The sequence below is a fragment of the Apis florea genome, unplaced genomic scaffold (genome assembly GCF_048593485.1).
Source record: "Apis florea isolate Af1SG1 unplaced genomic scaffold, ASM4859348v1 contig_1789_pilon, whole genome shotgun sequence".
NCBI classification, from domain to species: Eukaryota; Metazoa; Arthropoda; class Insecta; order Hymenoptera; family Apidae; genus Apis; species Apis florea.
The window spans coordinates 511152-531236 of NW_028256481.1; the positions used below are offsets into that span (position 1 = coordinate 511152).

General features: G+C 38.1%; 2 protein-coding genes and 1 long non-coding RNA gene across 4 annotated transcripts in view; 2 read left to right on the forward strand and 1 right to left on the reverse strand.

Moving 5' to 3' along the window:
- SIFR (SIFamide receptor) overlaps positions 1–20083 on the forward strand; it is a 73440-nt gene extending 53357 nt beyond the window's left edge. Inside the window, exon 3 of the mRNA XM_003696136.4 lies at positions 8358–20083. Within this exon, the coding sequence (XP_003696184.2) occupies positions 8358–9144 (787 nt within the window). The 3' untranslated portion in view covers positions 9145–20083. The remainder of the gene's footprint in view (positions 1–8357) is intronic.
- LOC105736243 (uncharacterized) lies at positions 739–2932 on the forward strand. Its single transcript, XM_012490015.2, has 2 exons — positions 739–794; positions 2110–2932. Exons 1-2 carry the CDS (start codon positions 783–785, stop codon positions 2353–2355), a joined length of 258 nt encoding a protein of 85 aa, XP_012345469.1. The 5' UTR covers positions 739–782; the 3' UTR covers positions 2356–2932.
- On the reverse strand, positions 2109–10790 carry LOC147658652 (uncharacterized). Of its 2 annotated transcripts, none has more exons than XR_015292996.1 (3): positions 10253–10790; positions 5743–6045; positions 2109–3773 (listed from the first exon to the last, which is right to left on the reverse strand). It is a non-coding gene; the product is annotated as an uncharacterized LOC147658652 (long non-coding RNA). The 2 variants fall into 2 exon arrangements; XR_015292999.1 differs by having other exon boundaries at positions 5743–6042; positions 10253–10760.
- Positions 20084–20085: the final 2 nt, after the last annotated feature.

A 20085-nucleotide genomic window follows, 5' to 3' on the forward strand; every position in this document is an offset into this window, starting at 1 on the left:
AAATCTAGATCGAATCAATTTTTTTTCAGTTTAATATATTTATTCATGAACTTTTTTCTCTTCTCTTGGCACAGAACTTGTCGAGCAGCACGTTTGCGCAACTCTTTATGTACACACATATGAGAATAGAGACGAAGTCGAAGAATTTTTCAAAAAAAAAAGAAAAAAAGAATTTTCGTCAAATTTTCATTTTTCAATTATCTTACCCACAGACGATCAAAATCTCGAACGACTTTAACTCGAGTAAAACTCGAGTTTCTGGATAAGCGATTCGGAAAGAAGAACCTTGAAACTTTTTTTCCTTTTTTTTTTTCCTTTTTTTTCACGAAATAAGTTTGCATTTAGAGAGTATAAGCGCCTTAACGTTTCCACGCTCGCGCGTCTTACCACTCACCCCGACCATCAGCTGTTTGTGTGTGTGTGTGTCACCCACACGTTCGCATCATTTGCACGGCCGATCGAGCCGTTTCCACGCAAAGTGTCTTAACCCAATTCCCTGTAACCGATCGCGAGGGGTTGAAAGCGTTCGATTGGCCGGCGCGTGGCCGTTTAGAGCCGATAACGCGGCCTGATTGGCCGAACGCCACCCCACTCCGCCCGCCCAGACCCGGCTGACTCAACAGGCCGCAACATAACGTCAGAACGGCGGGCCACGTGATCAAATTTATAGCGATTTTTTAAAATCGGCTTTTGTATAAAAGGACCGTCGCCCGGTACATCCAGCATAAGCTTATCTACTTTCGAGAAGTAAACGAGCTACTCACTCACCCAACCCAATCAACATGTTCAAGTTGGTAAGAGAGAATTTATATCGTATTCTTATAATTATCTTGTTTTCCCTGGGTAAAAGGGAAGCTTCTTCTTTTCGGGACGATTTTTCGCGACATCGTGGATCGTTTTTAAACTTTGTATTATTTGTTCGTATTTAGTTCGTTTGTTTCTTAATAAGGGATCGAAAATCGAATAATCGTTTCTCGTGATTTTAACTTGAATTGGATTAAAATTTCGTTTCCATTAACTTCATATAACGCTTAAAGAATTCTGATTTCTAGAAATTCACTCGATCTTTCCCTCGTAATTAGAATAGCGAAGATACGATCGTTCTCGTTAAATCTTCATTAACCTCGACCACGTTAACCGATCACGCGTCAAATTTCTTCCCCCGTGTGAATCATTTTTTCACTTCAACCTCGATCGCGTAACGAAGGATCGATCGGCTCGAGCAAAATTCTTCCATTCACTCCGCGCTCTTCATTGATCGATAAAAGCTGGATCTCATTGGCGAACGCTTGGCGAGCCCTGACCTTTTCACGAGCGTGCCTTTCAAACGGAATCGCATCGAGGTTCCCCGGTTTTCTGGCCACAAAAATCGGCGAGCGAAACCACTCGAGCATGCACATTGTGTTAGCCAACTCCGCTCGAAAAGTAAAAATGGAATGTCGGACACTCGCCTTCTCCCCTCCCCCTCCCCTCGATCTCGCGTGCTCGCTCGCCTCGGTCGCGTGCCGATCTCGCTCTCTCGCGACACTTGCTCCACGTCACGCGCCCCCCATCGAGCTGTTTCCATACCGATTCACTTAGAATTCTAATGCATCGTGTAGACACGCAATTCTTTCTTTGGAAACGTAATGTCGATTTCGAACAAATTTCGTTCAAATGTTAATATTTGCGATATTCAGGATAATAATTGAGGAGAATCGTTCCCCATTCGAAAATTAAATTCAGCCGCTTTCAAAACACCATCCGTCGAAAGCGGAATCAAATGTCCTTTCCACGGGAAGAAGAGACGAAACATTGCTCGAGCCGCTCCCAAGGTGACCCCTTCGTAACGTAAACAAACACGAATCCGCATTAAACGCGATCCTCCTCCCGTAATCTCAGTAAGATTAACCGCCTCGTCCGTGGGAAAATCTCTCGAGACGGCTGCCGGCCGTTTCCACGGCGATTAGCCTAGCTAAAGAAGATAAGAAGACATTGTCTCGCTCGAATTGAATCAGACCACGATCGAGAAGAGAAAAAATACGACGGTTAAAAATGGGACGTTAGAGAAGACAACAGTTGAGAGACGAGAATACAAGAGCACGCGCTGTGTTTTTTCTTTCCCCGCAGGCTGTTCTCGCCGCCATCCTGGCCGTCGCTTCCGCCGCTCCCGGCGGTCTGACCGGTATTATCGCCGATCATGCGGTAGGACCGATCACCGCCCCGCTGGTCCTCAGCCACGCTGCGCCTCTGGCCGCCGCCCACGTGATCGCCCAGCCCGTGGCACCCGTCATCCGCACCGCGCCCATCGTAACCAAATCCGTGCTCACCGCCGCACCCCTGCCCCTCCTTGCCGCCCATGCCCCGTTGCATTAGGCGGTCGTCCAACGCCACGTTACCACCGAGTCACGACGAGACCCCCCCTCTCATCCCCTCACCCTGGAAGACACACACGTACACACGCACACACACACACACAGAGAGAGAGAAGGAGCGTCAACCTCCTTCTCTCTTCTTCTCCCTCCAAACTTTTGATTCCTCGCGAATCGTATCCCCTCCCCCCCCTGTCCAAAAAGAAAAAAGAAAAAAAATATATATATAGAAAAGGAAGAAGAAGAAAAATGGAATTAAAATTGGAAAAGAAGGGAAGATCTCGATCGGTCGACTGCTCGAGGAGAATTGGAACTAGCTAGGGAAGCCGACTAACTAAAACCACGCCGAGGAGAACGAAGAAGAACGGAGGCTAATTTCAATTTCCGGTGAAGAAGCGTCCGCTTCTTCCTTTTCTTCGCGGATCCTTCGCGGGCTGAAAGAAAGTCGAAGGCCGGCCTCTTCCCTTCTTGGCATCGTCGAATTCGGACACCCGCGTCTCGATCATTTGCACACCATCATCCAGGACCCCTCCCCCCTTGGTCATATGGAATTTTAATAAAATTTTATTTAAAAAAGAAAACACGAAAGACTGGAGGTTCTTGCTTGTCACCAGCCCAACTCTGTCACAGAGATCCTTAAAACGATCTCCTTCCCTTTCTCGCGTTTTTCAACTTTGCACCGCTCAAGGATAGTCACCAGCCTTAACCTAACCCGCCTTCCTGAAAAAGCTCGAGGGCCTCCTCTTGGATTTCCCTTGGAACGAGTCGCCAAGATAACGGCGTAAACAATTCACGAGCGTTCACCCCATGGATGAAGGCTGCACGTGTCCCTCAAACGGGACGAGACGTTACATACTTCCAAAAAACACCCTCGTTATATGCAGATGAGCGTACCAGCTTCCACCCGAATCTTGGCGACCTTCGAGTACCGTCTCTCTCTCTCTCTCTCTCTCTCCCCTGTTTTTACGACCACCTTTTCCCGAAAATTGTTGTCGAAAAGATCGGTCTCGTATCTCGGTTCTCCTTGCCAACGTTGCCCCGCGGATTTTACAGCCGGCATAAAACGCGACGAGAATCGTTCGACGCGAAATTACATTAAAGGGAGAGACGAGTTCGATTTCGATAGTTTTCCGAACGCTCGTTTATTCTGTACAAAATTATTTCAACCCGTCTCCTTATGGAGAAGAATGAGAAGAGGTTTGGAAGTTGGTGGTCCTGAACGATGATGGCCGGTCAGTGGAGATAAATGGAGCCTGGGTAGTACCATTTGTAGCCGTGCGCGTAGGAGAGTGGCAGAGCCGCGGTGTGCAGAGGTAGCACCTTGACGTAGGTTGGAGGATAGACCAACGGGGGTGCTAATATCGGCGGCACTGGTGCTGGTGCGGCGTGCGCTGCCACGATGGCCATTGCCAGTAAGAGAATCTGTCGAATAGATACGATCGTTAGTACATAATTGTGATGAGAAAGGATGCTTTTAAAAGTATTTAATATTTTTTTTTTTAGCGTTTAGAAAAACTATCTATGATTATTAAAAATGGATTATTCATTTGGCAAGGAAGGAAAAAGAATCAAATAAATCTTCGTGTGTAAATTTGTATTTTATTATATTTCGTAAACGCATATATATATATCAGGAATTGATAATAAATACTTTGTGTCTCTGTAATAAAGTTTCCAGTTTCGTTCGAAGTTAGCTATTCAAGCTATTCATTATACGATTGATACCTAGTTATTGATTATTCCATTAATAATGGCCAGGTTAGTGGGAGAGACTTGGTAGAAGTAGTTGCGTTAAATGAACTGCTATTTGCATTCCTAATGTTTACCATTCAATGAAAGTGTGAAGTACAAACGAAGTAAGTAAATAACTTTATTTTATGAGAAAGATAAATTATCGAACTCGTTTGTGGAGATAAAAATACCAGTAATCGGCTAATTTTATTCAACAGATTAAATTTATTTGTGAAGATAAATGCTACTAATCATATTGAAGAAATCATTTGAGCAGATAATTTGCTAAATTTGAAGATTTTGTTATCACCATAAATGATTATAGTTTAAAAGTTTCCAATTAACTTTTTAAAGAAAAGATTGATAGACGAAGCAACTTACTCATAATTCATTAAACACGTATGATATAATATTAAAAATTGTTTCGAATTATTAAAGATGAGAAAATTAAAAAAATGTAGTAAGACATATTCTACATATATTTTGAAGATTTTTAAGATCCTTTCAAAATTATTCCACCAATTTCAAGCATGAAACTTCTCACCAAGGTAATAGAACGTAACACGATTATAGTATACTTTAACGTGATTATATCCAGTTGCATATCTCATTAATTATTCTATCCACACATACGGAATATCGAGCACAGTTGTTTGCTTTCCAACGCGACCGATCGTTGAAAACGATTCCGCGTCAATCGCAATTCAAATTCTATGCAAATCTAATTATCTGCTAATTGTGAAAATTCGAAATGAAATGTTCCCGTTCTCGTGATATAATTTAATTGAGCTTCCATTTCGACGGAGAAAAGATTTGAACATTTCGTTTAAAAAAATTGGAAAAAAAACTTGGGAAAATTGAAAATTATTTCGAGGACGCCAAATCGATTGTTATAGTTTCAATTGACTGTATATAAATATTTGGTAAATCAGTAAAAAATGTACTAATGTCAAATCCTATATCGATTGACACCATGTCTGACATTAAACGATCCACTTTCACTTGCTTCCTCGTATCTTCTTCTTCGCCACTTATATATATATACTTCGTTCGTTATAACTTTCTCTAATATCTTTCAGAGACATTTTTGGAGATTTCCACTTTAATCCAAAACTATTTCAAATATCAATCACACGTTCGAAATTGAACAGAAAGATTAAAATATAATTAATTTTCCTGAATATATATGGATGAATTAATTAGATAAGAATTTTTACTGATAGAATATTCTATTCGTGTCATCAGAATATGTCTATAAGAAAAAATAAAATAACCAGAACGCTGCATCGATATAGAACGTTCATAAAGCGTTGGTAATCTTGTTTCTTGTATTCATTGAAAAACAAAATTACCATAATTTTCCATAAAATGAATGTCAATATCCAAGAATGGTAACAGATACGTTTTACATAATTGCGTTATACGAATGAATGTACATCTAGCGAAATAAAACTCTTCGATTAATTTTTAAATTATCAAAAACAGGAGTTGATTTCAAGTTTTATCTTCTATCGACGAGTTTTTATCCAAATTTTAGAATATCTTTCGATATTCCGCAACAAAAATCACAAGATCGAGCATCCTCGAGCGAATGCCCCATCCCCTCCTCTTGTACACGTACTAAGTAATCGCGTATAGGATATATGATGGATATACTTGCCAGTTTGAACATGTTAAACGTTTTATCGGCTTTCCCGTTCGCAAACACGAAATGGACACGGATCGATACTGCTGTTGCCTCTACGGAAATCGAACTCTTTATATACACGTGCCGAAAGCTGTGTCATCTTCATTGTTCACCCCCTCCACTCCGGAGGCAGGCCTTGATCGTTCCCGATAATCCGTATCCGCGAATCGAACGATTTTTCTTCTTTCTTTTGTCCTTCTCCTCTGTGCAGCATAACGGCAATAGGCATAACAACTTTTGCATAAATAAATAGCGATGGCATCAAGCTCGATACTGCTAATAAATCAGGAGGGAAAAAAAATTTCTTTGTGGAATCATTTGTGGATTTGTAACAGAATTGGAAGAAATTTTTAATCGTGATCCTTTTCAAAACTATTCTAACTAAATTTTCAAGATTTAAATTTTAAAATACTCTCTCTTGGTATTTTCACGGAATTTGAAAAAAGAAAAAAATTCTTTAGCCAAAAATTTGGAAACAAAATTTCTGGAAAATTTTCGAATTTCCCAAAAAATTCTTCTTCCAAACACTTAACCACGCTACGTCTCCTTCGAAACGCAGAATCTTAATCTTGTTCATCGATGTTGCTCGCGAGGCGTTCATCTCCATCGCTAATAGTAAACACGCGAAAGAGACACGAGAGACGACGCACGCCACTCGGAAGTGGTAGATCGGTATCGGATAGTCGCTGATTTATGGAAGGACTCTTCAACGTGGACAGCGGGGGACGCGAGTCGAAGGACGCGAGAAGCTCTCTGATTAAAAGGCGAGATCCTCTGTTCCAACCCATATTCCGTTAATGGACTCGAGACGTTTCTGGATCGGGTCAGATTGAAGTTGGACACAGAGGTGTGCAAGGATGAGCGAGCACCGTTCAATTAAGGGTCGAGCAAGAGTCTTGCAGAGTTTCTTTGATCACTCTGGTGACTCCTTTGCCGTGAAAGGAACACAGTGTGTATATATTCGCGAGAGAAACTGGGATGGAATTTTGGAGGGTTTTGGGATGATTGGTAATGAGTGTTTTGTGGATGTTTGATGGATGAACCAGTTTGAGTCGAGAGAGAATGGAAAAGTCGTCAACTTTTCTCGAAAATATATTCTAAAAGAATCATCCGTCGTTTCTTTGAATTTCGAAGCGTGATTCAATCGTTGTCTCCAGTTGAAAATTATTAATACTGTTGATATGATTATCGAATATATACTGTTCCAAATTATCAATTTTATGTAATAACCATTACCGTGAAAGTAAGAATGTCAAAAAAGTATAGATACGAAATATCTCGAGTATAATACTTTTTCTAAATTTTCACTCTCAATATCGATTTTTCAAAAAAAAAAAAAAAACACTCTCTCGATAATTTCACTCTCGAACAGACTCGTACTCTTAGAATCGAATGTCGATGTCACGACACAGCGATAAGGAAGGCGCGAGAAGGAAGCTCCTCCTCACCTCGACCACGTAATTTCCGGGGTGAAATTCTTTATCGCGGCCACAAAAGTTCGATCTCGGTTGCTTAATAAATTCTCGCGGAACGGCACCTTATCTGGTTAAGGCTCGTTTCGCAGGCCCCGATACGGGAATGTTGGATCGCCATTCCGTCGTATAAAAGGCGCTTTGCCATTGCATATCCATTCTTACGCACCGCTCGTGATCGTCGAAGCGTAACGGAGCCGAGTGTCGATTTCGAAATCGCGGATAGAATATATACATATAGATTTCCATTACGGAGGCATAAAAAATGGACGGTTACGATTTGTGCCGTAATTCTCAGCGTGGGTGTAATATCTGCGTCGTAGGATCGTTTTTACAATCATTGAAATTACCTTTTTTTTTTTTTATCATTTTATTATTATTTCTGGAAATTTCTCGATGAAAGTTTCAAAGGATGCATATTATTTTTGAACGGAAGTACTATATTTATATAGTATTTAGTTTTGGGGTTTATAATTATTCAACTTGTTCAAAATCAATCCATTTATCGTTGTGAATAATAATGGCAAAATGAAGTAAGCCACCCTGTATGCAAAAGTTGATCTTATCATTTCCTTTGTATAATAAAGTTTAATCTGGTTAGTCGAGAAACTAGTTTATTAACTCGTTTTAAAAATTTGAGACGTTCGATTCTAGTTAGGTATACTTGTTTCACTGTATGGAAAGTAGAGTTTCCTTTTTTGGATTTTAACCTCATTTTGTAACATTCAAATTTGAAAAATGGCATGGCATTATCCTTGAATTAAATAAAGAAATGCGACAAAGTTATCTTGATTAGCCTGTACAAAAATATGATAACTTTTTTCAAAAAATAATTTCTGACTCTTTTGACAGTTTTACAATTAACAGAGAAATGGAAAAAATTCAATTTGCAATTGAAAAATTCCGTTTAATTACCATATGACTGAGAATTCTGGTTAACTAGCCTTATCGCTCTCCATTATCAATAAACGATATCGTGCAACAAAAATGCAATAACCTAAAAGTATCGCATTCACAACTTTATATCGTATCACGTATATAATTAAATCCTGAGAAACGTATCAACAACGAAATTTAATACTCCAAACTAACTGCGAAACTGGGGTCTGTCCACAGGTTCCTGGCAATCTGGTGGCCCCTAAAGTGTCAGATAACGAAGAGAAGGGCCCGAATGATAATAGTGGTGATCTGGTTCATCGCCCTCACAACAACTTCCCCGTGGCTCCTGTTCTTCGACCTGGTCGCCATTTACAAAGACGATCCAGACCTGAGGCTCTGCCTGGAGGTGTGGCCGCACCCGAAGGACGGCACCCTCTTCTTCCTGATCGGCAATCTGACCCTGTGCTACGTACTTCCCACGATCCTCATCTCCCTCTGCTACATCCTGATCTGGATCAAAGTGTGGCGGAGGCACATACCCTCGGACACGAAGGACGCCCAGATGGAGAGGATACAGCAGAAATCGAAGGTGAAGGTGGTGAAAATGTTGGTCGTCGTGGTGATACTCTTCGTCCTCTCGTGGCTGCCTTTGTACGTGATCTTCACGGTGATCAAGCTGGGCGACGAGCAAAGGGAGGACGAGATCGTCCCCATAGCGACGCCGATCGCTCAGTGGCTGGGCGCCAGCAACTCGTGCATCAATCCGATCCTCTACGCCTTCTTCAACAAAAAGTATCGGCGCGGCTTCGTGGCCATTCTGAAGAGCGGCCGCTGCTGCGGCAAGATCAGGTATTACGAGACGGTGGCCATGATGTCCTCGTCCACGAGCATGAGGAAGTCCTCGTACTACGTGAACAACAACAACAACAACAACAACAACTCGTCGACCAGAAGGACCTTTCACGGGCCACCTGTCCACCAGGAGAGCAACGTCTCGTACATATTCAACCATACAGGCGTCTAAATCGAACGGAGAGATGAGATTTTCATGTTGATGGTATACATTCCGGAGGCTGGCTGCCCGAATAGGGCTTCACAGTGAGCCGGTCCGAGGTTAATATGGGTCACCCGTGATCGCCACTAGATTGTCACTCGGATCGGACGCGTCGCCGATTACGGAGTTCCAAATATGGAAGCACGTTGTTCATCAAACTCGCTTCCACCATCCCTCCTCCCTTCTTCTTTTCTTCCTCTGCTCGTCACCTTTTCCTCCGTTTCTAATAATCGTACGCGATCGTACGACAATTGCCCGATCGTTTTGTTTGTCGATGCGGGGAAACGATCCTCGCCTTTTCCATCCTCCTCGAGAGTCCTTGGTCCTTGGGAGTAAAGAAAAAGTAATCGCGTGCCTGGGATCTCGCCTTTTTCAAACCTTTCTAGATTTTTAAAGAAGAAAAAAAGGGACCGAGCTTCTGATTGCTTCTGATTGTGACAGCGCCAGGGGTTGAGGAGGCAAGAGAGAACCGGCCAGAAGAAGTAGAACTCCATTTGTCTGAACTTTTGAGAATCGAGATTCGAAATTTTTGCGACTCGTGTGCTGTTGACAGGTTCGATTTTTAAGCTAAACTTTTTGGAATAACGATAACAAAATTTCGTTCCAAAGTGGAGTTCTACTTTGGAGTCGATTGGGCGCAAAAGGATCCTGCGTCGCGTGTTGGTCAATCGAACGATCTTTCCAGAACCGATGGTCCATTTGTAATATTGTAAATTGTCGCGTGGAACGAGGAGGAAGGCCGGAAGTGGGCGCGCACCGCCACCCATTGACGATTTACTACTCGTAATAAGTCCTTAGTGAAATAAAACACAGAAAATTTATCCATGCATTTGCATGCTGCGACTCGAGTAAGACACTAATTGCATAACACCTAAACTTTACTTTACACACATTACTGGGCATAGCGTGTACGCGAACGATGAAGATGGAGACGAGATTGAGCGACACCAGTAAAGGAAGCGAAAAAGTAGCGTACGAAAGCGAGATAAGAATGAGAATATTTCGAGAATTTCGATTAAACACTACCTCCGCATGCAGAGAAAAGCAGAATTATTACAACGTATATTATATACACTACTTGTACTTATTATTCGTAGCACGGTCGGCTCCAACAAGCAAAATACATCTATACACGTACGTACGTATAATATATATACACACATATATATATATATATATTTTCTTATCGGAACGTTAGACGATCTAGTCGTTTTTTTGGTGACTTCTTACGGTGCCATTACGCTGATGAAATACACAAATGATTAATCGTTGGAATCGAAACGATCGAACGATTGATCGATCAAGGATCAACGATGCTCTCGTCTGCCGCCGCGTTATCAACGTTGCCACGCTCCTTCCGCCTCCTCTGAGCCAAGCCTGGCCCGCCACACCCACGCCCTCACCTAACCTCACTTATGTTCCAGCACGAACTTGATCCGACACAGAGAAAGGCGGAAGCGACCGACTTTCCCGTTTTTTCGTCTCGAGTTATCCTCGATCGATCACGTGTGCGACGAATTAACGCGGTTACTGGCGACAATAAAACGATCTTTTACGCTGCAGGAGGGCAGCTCCTGTTACCGACTAGAGTTCAGAGACCATGCTTACGTGCGCGCGGCGAATTATCCGCGACGACAGCGCCACTTTCGTCAAATCTACGTACTATCGTTGGGTAACCAAAAAGATTTCGTCGTCGTTTTCTCTTATTTCGCTGAGATGAGTTGATTTGATTTTAGAGACGAATTTAGGTTTAGCGAAAAGTGTGCTTCGAAAGAATGATGACTTTGAAGAAGAAGTTTTTTCATTAAGTAAATTTTGAGACGATTTTTGCACAGCATTTATTTTATCGAACGAGAAAGAATTTTCTTGGTCATCTAACGTATCGTATTAGGATCAATGGAAGAGGTTTTATCGTCTGATGATTTGCTGTTGGCACGTATTCGTATTTTTTTAGAGCTCGATCTCTTCAAATCGTAATATAGAGTATAATTATACAGGATGCGTCAGTTTTATCCACGTCGAAATTTTGTCTGCATATTGTGCAACAAAGAGAAATATATTGTGTAAACATAGGTTGATGTTTAATTTCGAAATATTTATCGTTCGATTTCGAAGGGCAGCAAAACATTCGTGTACGTATACGTAGAATAAGAAATTTGTTCGTTATTCGATCGACCTATGTTTACATAACACTATTTATTACCAAAATTTGATTGGATATAATTGAGACACCCTGTATATGCACAATTGTCCGTTAGCCACATCTCGTTCTAACTCGTCAGTGAGGAGCTGAAGGATTCAGAGAATTGGCATTTGAAAACTGGGCATAAAAGAAGGCTGCAAACGCTATAAACAAATATATATTGTCCTTTCCAACACTTTGAAATAAGATAATATCTCTTCTGTCGATGATCGAAATAACCGTAAAATAATAACTCTAGAAAATTTTATTTTTTCTACGATACAGCCTCTTTCATATCCAGTTTGTTCCACTCTGACGACTACCAACGAGTGTTTCGTTGTTCTTCTACGAGACTTTTATCGGGCATTTACGTAGCACATCCTTCCTCGATGCCTCGAGGATATCTCGATCAACTGTGAATTGTTTTTCCTGTGCAAAATATATACGATAAACATTGGATAAATTCCCCCCACTCTTGCTATCGATTCTTCTCATAAAATTCACATACATGTTATATTCATTTTCCACATTCTTCGCTTTTCTCCCTTTCTTCGATATCCGAGATTAAATTTCGATTCCAAATTTCCTCCACTTTTAGGCAAATTATGCAAAGAGAATTCAGAGCTTTCGTTCGATCGTATTATTAAATTTCCATTGCTCCACAAATGGCCATTTATCCAACGTTTTTTACCGTTAAAAGAGAGAAAAAGGATATATTACCAGGGAAAGCATGCACGACTTCACAGTGGTCGCGTGTATTCAAATGCTACCGACTTTTGAGAATTATAATAACTTGACTCTTTGTAATACTGATGATATGTAAGACGATGTAACGTGAAAAAAAAAAAAAAAAAAAGAAAAAAAAAGAAAACAAAAAAAAGTGCTGCGGGATTTTATGATAGAGCAACTATTTTCGTAAGGTTTTTATACGTGGCGAAGACAGGATCTAGATGTAACGAAACCGTATGCGAGATATATAAAATTGTAATAGGCAGTCGTGCGAGGAAATAAATTTATTCATATCTATATATCGTAGGCTTAAACGATGTCGACGAAGTCGCGTGACGTTCTTAGAAAGTAAGAAGTATATATATATAAAAAAAAAAACAAAAAACAAAAACGAAAAAAAAAAAAAAAAGAAATCGTTATATAGGGATAAAAAAAATGCGCGAGGAATGAAACGAAGAAGAAGAAGAAGAAGAAAAGAAATAATTGTAAAAAAAAAAACACACACACATAGAGAAAAAGGAGGGCACACGTGTCGTGGAAATAAAATTAATTATTATTGCAATCTCTCGAGAAGCGACTGTATACGTAAGCGTCTTATAAATTAACGATCTATATTGTAAGGATATACGATATTTATATAAAAATAGCATATATATATATACATATATCGTACACGTGGAACTAAACGTCTATCTGCTATCTCTATGTAAATAATGTAACTTATAATATTATTGTAAGTATGTATATCGTTGCTATGTTGTTACTATATACACCGCTGTTACCTTCGTTCTTATTCGTTGCCTCTCTCTCTCTCTCTCTCGTCCGAGGGAGAAGCTTAAGGCTCGTTTACAATTTGCAGACAATTGTCTGTGGATATTTGTTCAACGGATCGATTGTTGTAACAAATTAAACGAAGGGTAATTTGAGACTTCTTTTTTCCCTTTGTTTGTATACAGCGCACTCTGTCGATGGCGTCTCGAACTACACAACTTATCGAATTACAAGAGAAACAATTTCTACAGACTAGAGATTAGACGTAGAAAATTTAACGTAGATAATCTTTTAAATCTTATTTTACTTTTTTTTTTCTTTTTTGTATCAATGTTTCACTTTAATATTTCATTTTATGATACGTTTCTTTCTTCCTTTACCCTTCAAACGGTATAAACGAAAATATCCGCGGACAATGTCTGTCAAAGCGATCCACCACTCGTCTCATCGAGATTTGTTCTTAATTCGGGAAAGCGGACAAATCGTTCGTTGCTCGTCGTTTTTCAACCCGTTTCGTGTGCGCACAGTCAAAAACAGACTTCTTGCTGTTGTTCCCGAAAAGAAAAAAAAAAAGAGGAGTCTAATATCGTTGTATTATTTATCGTCTAACAAGAATATCGTTCGTTTCGAATTGTACATAGGCATCGTTCGCGATATTTGAACACCCTATATATATATATACACATATATATCGTGCATCCACTTGTTCCAATGCAATTTAGATTTGATTGATATCGATTGTTAATCCCTTCTCCCCCCTCTCCCTATCCCGAACTATTTTGATATTTGGAGCGTCCACAAATGTAAACGACACTTGTTAGGTATATATATATATATACTTTAAAAAAAAAAAAGAAATAAATATACCGCTCGATCGACTCATCATCGAGTCATCTATCGAAACGCTGTACACGCTGTACATTGTTGTTGGTATTTTCGTGTATTTTCGTATTTTACGTACACACGTACTATTGATACTATTTTTTATAAAATGAAAACGACTATGGTCATTCGCTACGTCCTTATAACGCGATGATGATGATGATGATGATGATGAGAAGGAGGAGGAGGAGAACGAAACGAAACAGAGGGAGAATGTGATCGTTTGACTACGTACGTATCGGGAAATCCGCGTGGAGTTTGAAGACTGGCCAGCAGGTGTTTCGATATTTCTTCTTTTTTTTTTTTTTTGAAGATCTGTTACAACGGGGTTCTATAATAATAATAATAATAAGTGTATAAGCTTGCAATTTCAAAAATTGCACGGTTTTTATTTATAAGTATATACGGTGTATCGATTATGATATCAACTTTGAGAGCGTGGAAAGGATACTTTTTATATGAGTATATACTTATGAGTTATTTGTTAGTGGCAAAATCAAATGTATTTTCAAAGTTATGTATTAACAATTAGTATAATAGTTTAATTGTTATAATTGCAGCATTAAATTTAACGATAAAATTGAGAATATTATACAAGTAACTATTTGCATTCAGTATTTTATGGCGGTTTATCGATGGTTAACATTTTTTCCATTTAATTACAGTGCTACGTGGATCTCGATAGTGAAAGAATGTGCGGCAGAAAGAAATAAACGTGACATTGAGGATAATATATCGACGCGAGGATAATAATAAATTGGCGGAGGTAGAATTGTGAAACGTCTACGAGAATGTTAACTATAAATTGTAAAATCTGTCTATAATTTTTTCAAAATTATATTTCATCGATATATATATATAAAAGAAATTCAATTTTTTAAAGTTGGAATAGTAACAAATATTTGTAATAAAATTTAGTTTATCCAGATAAGTAAATTAATAATTAAATAAGATCATGATGCTTGTTTGACGAATATATATATATATATATATTAGCGACGAAAAGTTTGAAACTAAGCAAATTCTATTCCATAGAATCTAAAAAATTGATCGTTTGTGAATGATCAAGATGATTCAAAAATTACTCTTTGTAATGTTTAGAATTTAAAAACTTGCTGTTTAATTTCTTCAACTAGTTGCCAACTTCGAATGCAAAAAATTCAAATTGTATTGCATTATTATTCATATTGCTAACTTCAATTTCATCAACTTTCTAATTTATTCTATTTAATTTCTTCGATCGCTTCGAATGCGCAAATTTTATTGAATCACGCTCTCTCACACAACGTTCTCAAAGTTCCAAAATCCTCCTCCTCGATTAATATTACACGTGAGAAGAATCACGAAGGAACCACTTTCTAACCACAAAAAAAAAGAAAATTAGCATTAATTCCAACAATAATTCATTCGCTCAAAACCTCATAACGTCATCACGAAACATCAGCCGGCCAGTTCAGCCTAGTACGACGATTTCGTTTGCAAACGAGGCTAGATCGATTCTCGAACGAGAAAAAGAGAAAAAGAAAAAAAAGGAAAAAAAAGGGGAAAAAAGAAAAAGAAAAAAAAAGCAACCAACTCCAGATCCGTTCCTATGCTATCGTTCACGGGCATAAAATAAATATATAAAACGGATAATACTGCTGAATGAAAGTTTTTCCTTTGCGCGACGACAAATCGCTAGGGGTGGTTTTCTATCCTTCTTGTTCCTTATTTCGTACGGCGGATTGATGGTGGATCGAGGAACCGCGGATATGGATTCACGTAGATCCAAATCGTAGCGATCTATCGAATCGAAGACACATCTGCTTGTTTGAAGAGAATTTTTGAACCGAGGGATCTTTCTTAAATTTTTGGATCGGTAGATTCGAATGAAGGAGAGGAAGAAAAGGTTCTTATCGAAATTTATATTTCGTTATATTTTTTAAAAAGATTCTCGCTAGAAAATTTTTAGATAAAACCAAAATCGATTTTGATTATCCGAAAGTCGCTTTTCAAATCTACATTGGATAATTTCGATTCATTTTCATCGATAAAATTCTATTTAACTTACTTCAACGCGTTAAAGTAATCTTTAGGCCAGTAACAATTAACAATTTCAAATTGGAAATTCACGTATCTACTTGGAATTTCATCGTATCAAGGAAGAAAATCTTATCTCCCTGCACTTTTCTCTCCTTTCTTCCTTCCTTCCTTCCCTCCTTCCCTCTTTCTTTTTCTTTCTCGATTTTAACGCTATGGGGCCAAAGCGCGAGTGGTTTCTGCGCAAATTGTACGCGGCAAAAAATTTGAACACTTCTCGATAGAAGTTTGAAATTAAATGTGATGCGAAAAGAAAAGATAGAACGAGAAGGAAAAAAAGTGTGAAGCGTTTCTCAGAAGCGTGAACGATGGCCGCAGATTGTCTCGAGTCCCTATCAATTCATCGGATATTTTTCTATACACGGGTTCGATTAGATTTTTCAAAAGCGTGGTGGCGTGTGTGTGTAAATAATAATAAAACGGCAATTTTAGAGGAGTATTGTATTAATATTATTATTACGATATTATATTATTATTATTATTACATTATTTACTATCGATTTACATATGAAAAATGTTTACACAGGCTAAGGTAACAAGATATTTCTCTATAAATTTACATCGAAACGAAAATGGAAAAAAAGAAAAAAAAAAGAAAAAAAAGAAATAAAAATACGAAAAAAAAAAAGAAGAAGAAGAGGAAGAGGAGGACGAAGAGGAAGCGAGTAACTCCAAGTTGTAAAAGTTTTTGGAAACAACAATATGGAATACTTGGGGACTGCGAACTTGAGAGTAAGCTAAGCTTTCCGAGATTGTTTGTACAATCACTTCGATGAAATATTTGTAGCGGGGATGGGACAGTAGAAACTTCGAAACCAAACCATCAAGAAATTTCGAGTTTCTCGAACTTTTTTCTTTTCTTTTTTTTTTTTTAAGCTTCTTCGATTCGAAATATAACAACGATTATATTTTGGCTAATAATGCAAAAAAAAAAGGCAGGAATTAAGGTTCTTTCAGATTTCAAAAGTCAAGATTTCTTAACAAAATTCTTTCATTTTGATTTTCAAGAGTTTCGAGAATCTCGAGAAAATCGACGAGGGATTGAGTTTCGACCCATCTTTAACTTCTAGCCCTTGAAGAAAATATATAATCTAGAAGAAGAAGAAGAAGAAGAAGAAGAAGACAAGAATACAGAATTTGAATACCGATGTATTTTCCTCGAAATTATAGTTTCGATTTTCCTTTCGTTCGATGTTTTAAAAAAAAAAAGTAGCAGTAGACGTTTTTTTTAGAAACGTGAGATCGAAATTATCTCCGAGAAGAAATATTTATTCAGAGATCCGTTTGAAAAGTTTGAACCGTATTCTCGTGGCGATTCGTTTGTATAAATCTCTCAAAACGAGGAACGATCGAACCAGAGAATCGTCGTAACGATTGAATTCCGTCGATGCGACTTCTCGTGGAGGAAAAAGAGAAGAAGCTATTATTTCGTTCTCGACACGAAATTTCGAGCTTTATATTGGACAGATCGTGTTACATCGAATTTAAATGGAGAGCAATTGTCTTATTTTCCACCACCATTTCCTTCCCCTCCCCCCTTGGAGTAAACAAATATAATTATAGCGGGAATCATATTGCAATTTGTTCGATATTGATTGAAATTGCGCGATAATTTCGGCCTCTTAACGTGTGAATGGAAGATATTCGAATCGATCGTTGAATTATTTTTAAAATTTTACCGCTTGTAAAATTTGACCACACCTTTTTTTTTTTCTAAATTTGATCTTGAAGAAGAAGTCGAAAAAAACGACTTCTTTTCGTGTTCAAAAAGAAAAGATCCCTCTATAAATTTTTTTTTACCCTAAGCTTTATACCTATTCCGAAATGGAATAGGTCCGTTCACGCATCGGTTAGGTTGACTCGTGTAATCGTTGCAAGCTTACGTATATGTACGTACAATTATATAATAGAAGCATTTATATTCCTAGCGGATATAGAAAACACAGTGGATTGTTGCTTTCGAGAAAATTCCCCTCGAGATACGAAGTGTTAAAGATGTTATCGATAACTTGTTGCAATGTAGCGATCGATTTAAACGACACCGTTTGATAGACGAACAAAAAAAAAGGAAAAATAAAAAAAAGAAAAAAAAAAGAAACGTATAGAGATCCTTTAATAATTGTTAAGTTTAAGGGCTGGTTTTTCGGTTGGTGGACAGCTTTGCTCGATCAGTTTGTGGAAAATGAAAAAAATGGTCGAATCCGCAATTGCATATTAACTTGCGCCAACTTCTTGTTCAGAATTATTATCATTATTATCGTTATTGTAATTATTATTATTATTATTGTTATCATTATCATTAACGTAGAGAGAAAAAAAATTATTATCGTTGCGATGTTTATCGCAACTCGATGTTTCCACGCGATGATTCGAAGGAGGAGAGAAATAATAATAATTTCATAATTTGTCACCGACGATGTTGAATTAACTTAATTATTAAAAAAAAAGAATTAAATGATCTAGCACTTTTTTGTCTCACGACTGAAATAAATTTATTACCATTTTATCTCGAATCGATTACGTCACGAGACTGTGGATTTTTGTGGATACAAAACAAGTAGAAACAGAAAATATATATATATATATATACGTCGTGTCGTATTCATTTCGATTTTTCCTGTGAAAAAGATAAGAAGAAACTAGAAATTTTGTTATCGAATCCTTTCTCCGTTTCCTGATAATAGATGTAATGATTGTTAACACGATCTGCTTACTTTTTCTGCAATATAATCAGAGATGAGAGGTGTGGATAAGCGACAAGAACGGCGGAGATGGTTGTAAACGATAAAGAAATTACTTTACACGACGATACAGTCTCGGGAACCGGAAACTGTATCGAGATAAATCAAAGAGCGTTTCAAAGAGCAAGGATTCATGTTTCTAATGATCTTTCACTCATCGACCTTGGATTATTATCTTTCATGTTACAGCGATTTAGAGTTTTTCTAATTTTAATAGAATTTCTGAGCGATGTAACTCGACGATAAATTATCTTCTTCTTTGCACGACGATATCTCTCAGAAAGCATTTTAAAGAGTGAGATTTCGCACTTTTAATCATCTTCGATTCATAATGATCAGAGAGATCATTATTTTCAAAATTACAGCGATTCAAATTTTTTTTCAAATTTTAATACAACGTAAATACTTGCGCAAAAATCCACAGTTTAATTATCGTATCGCATTATATCGATTAACACACGTGTGACGATACATTAATTTAATATAATTAATTCAGAGTTCACGATGAACATTCATTTTATTGAGAACAGACTATTAAGATATAATATTTGGATAATCTCGCGTCAAAGATTATTTCGAAATCGACTAACTAACACCGATAGGGCGATTATCTTATCTTATGCACACATGGTAAACAAAAAGAAAAATAAATAAATAAATAAATAAAACGTAGATCCTTCGATTTTAAGCGCGCGTGAAGAATCACGAAGGAAGAAAAGAAAAAGAAAAGAGAAAAAAAGAAAGAGAAGAGGAGCCATACTAATCTAGACAGATGAAGAGAACAAGCCATTTTAAGTTCCCTTTTCCCTTTGCTTTGATGGGTACACGTGTTATATGGATAAGCGGCATTATCCGAATAACAATGAAATAATAGAAACATACTAGGTAAGGAAATGTTTGCAAATGAAATTGATAAGTGTTTTAATATTGTATCGAAGCGTGTGTATATGTATCTCGCGAAGAAAAAAAAAAAAAAAGAAAACCCAAAAAAAAAAAAAAAAAACGAAGAAGATTAAAACGACGTCGATGCCTACGCACCCCTCTCTCCTGAGACAAACCCCCCCCCCTCCCCGTTTTATTCATTCGCAAAGGAATCATTATATTTAAAACGATTAAAGTAATGCCCCTCCCTCCCCCCTCCCGATACGTAAACACACCCGTTGTGGGCCGATCTTCGTTTGTTGTAACGTTTCGGTCCGAATTTATCGTTGATCGAGGGGGCGACGACGCTCGATCTGCCCCGTCGATCTCTGATCGATCGTTCAACGATGGATGGAAGCGGCAATAAAATTTCATTTGCTTCCTTCCCTTTTTCATCATCCCTATTGTTCGACACTCTGACAAGTTGTATGCTTATAAAGAGGTGGCGGGGACGGCGAGCGAGCGCCCCCTCGCGAGGATTAAACATAATGAGTTGCGAATAAGTATACGTATTTTCTCAATGAAAATGATAAAAAAGGATATATATATATATATACACATATATATATATATCTATTCAAAATAAAATACTTCCACTGTAAAATA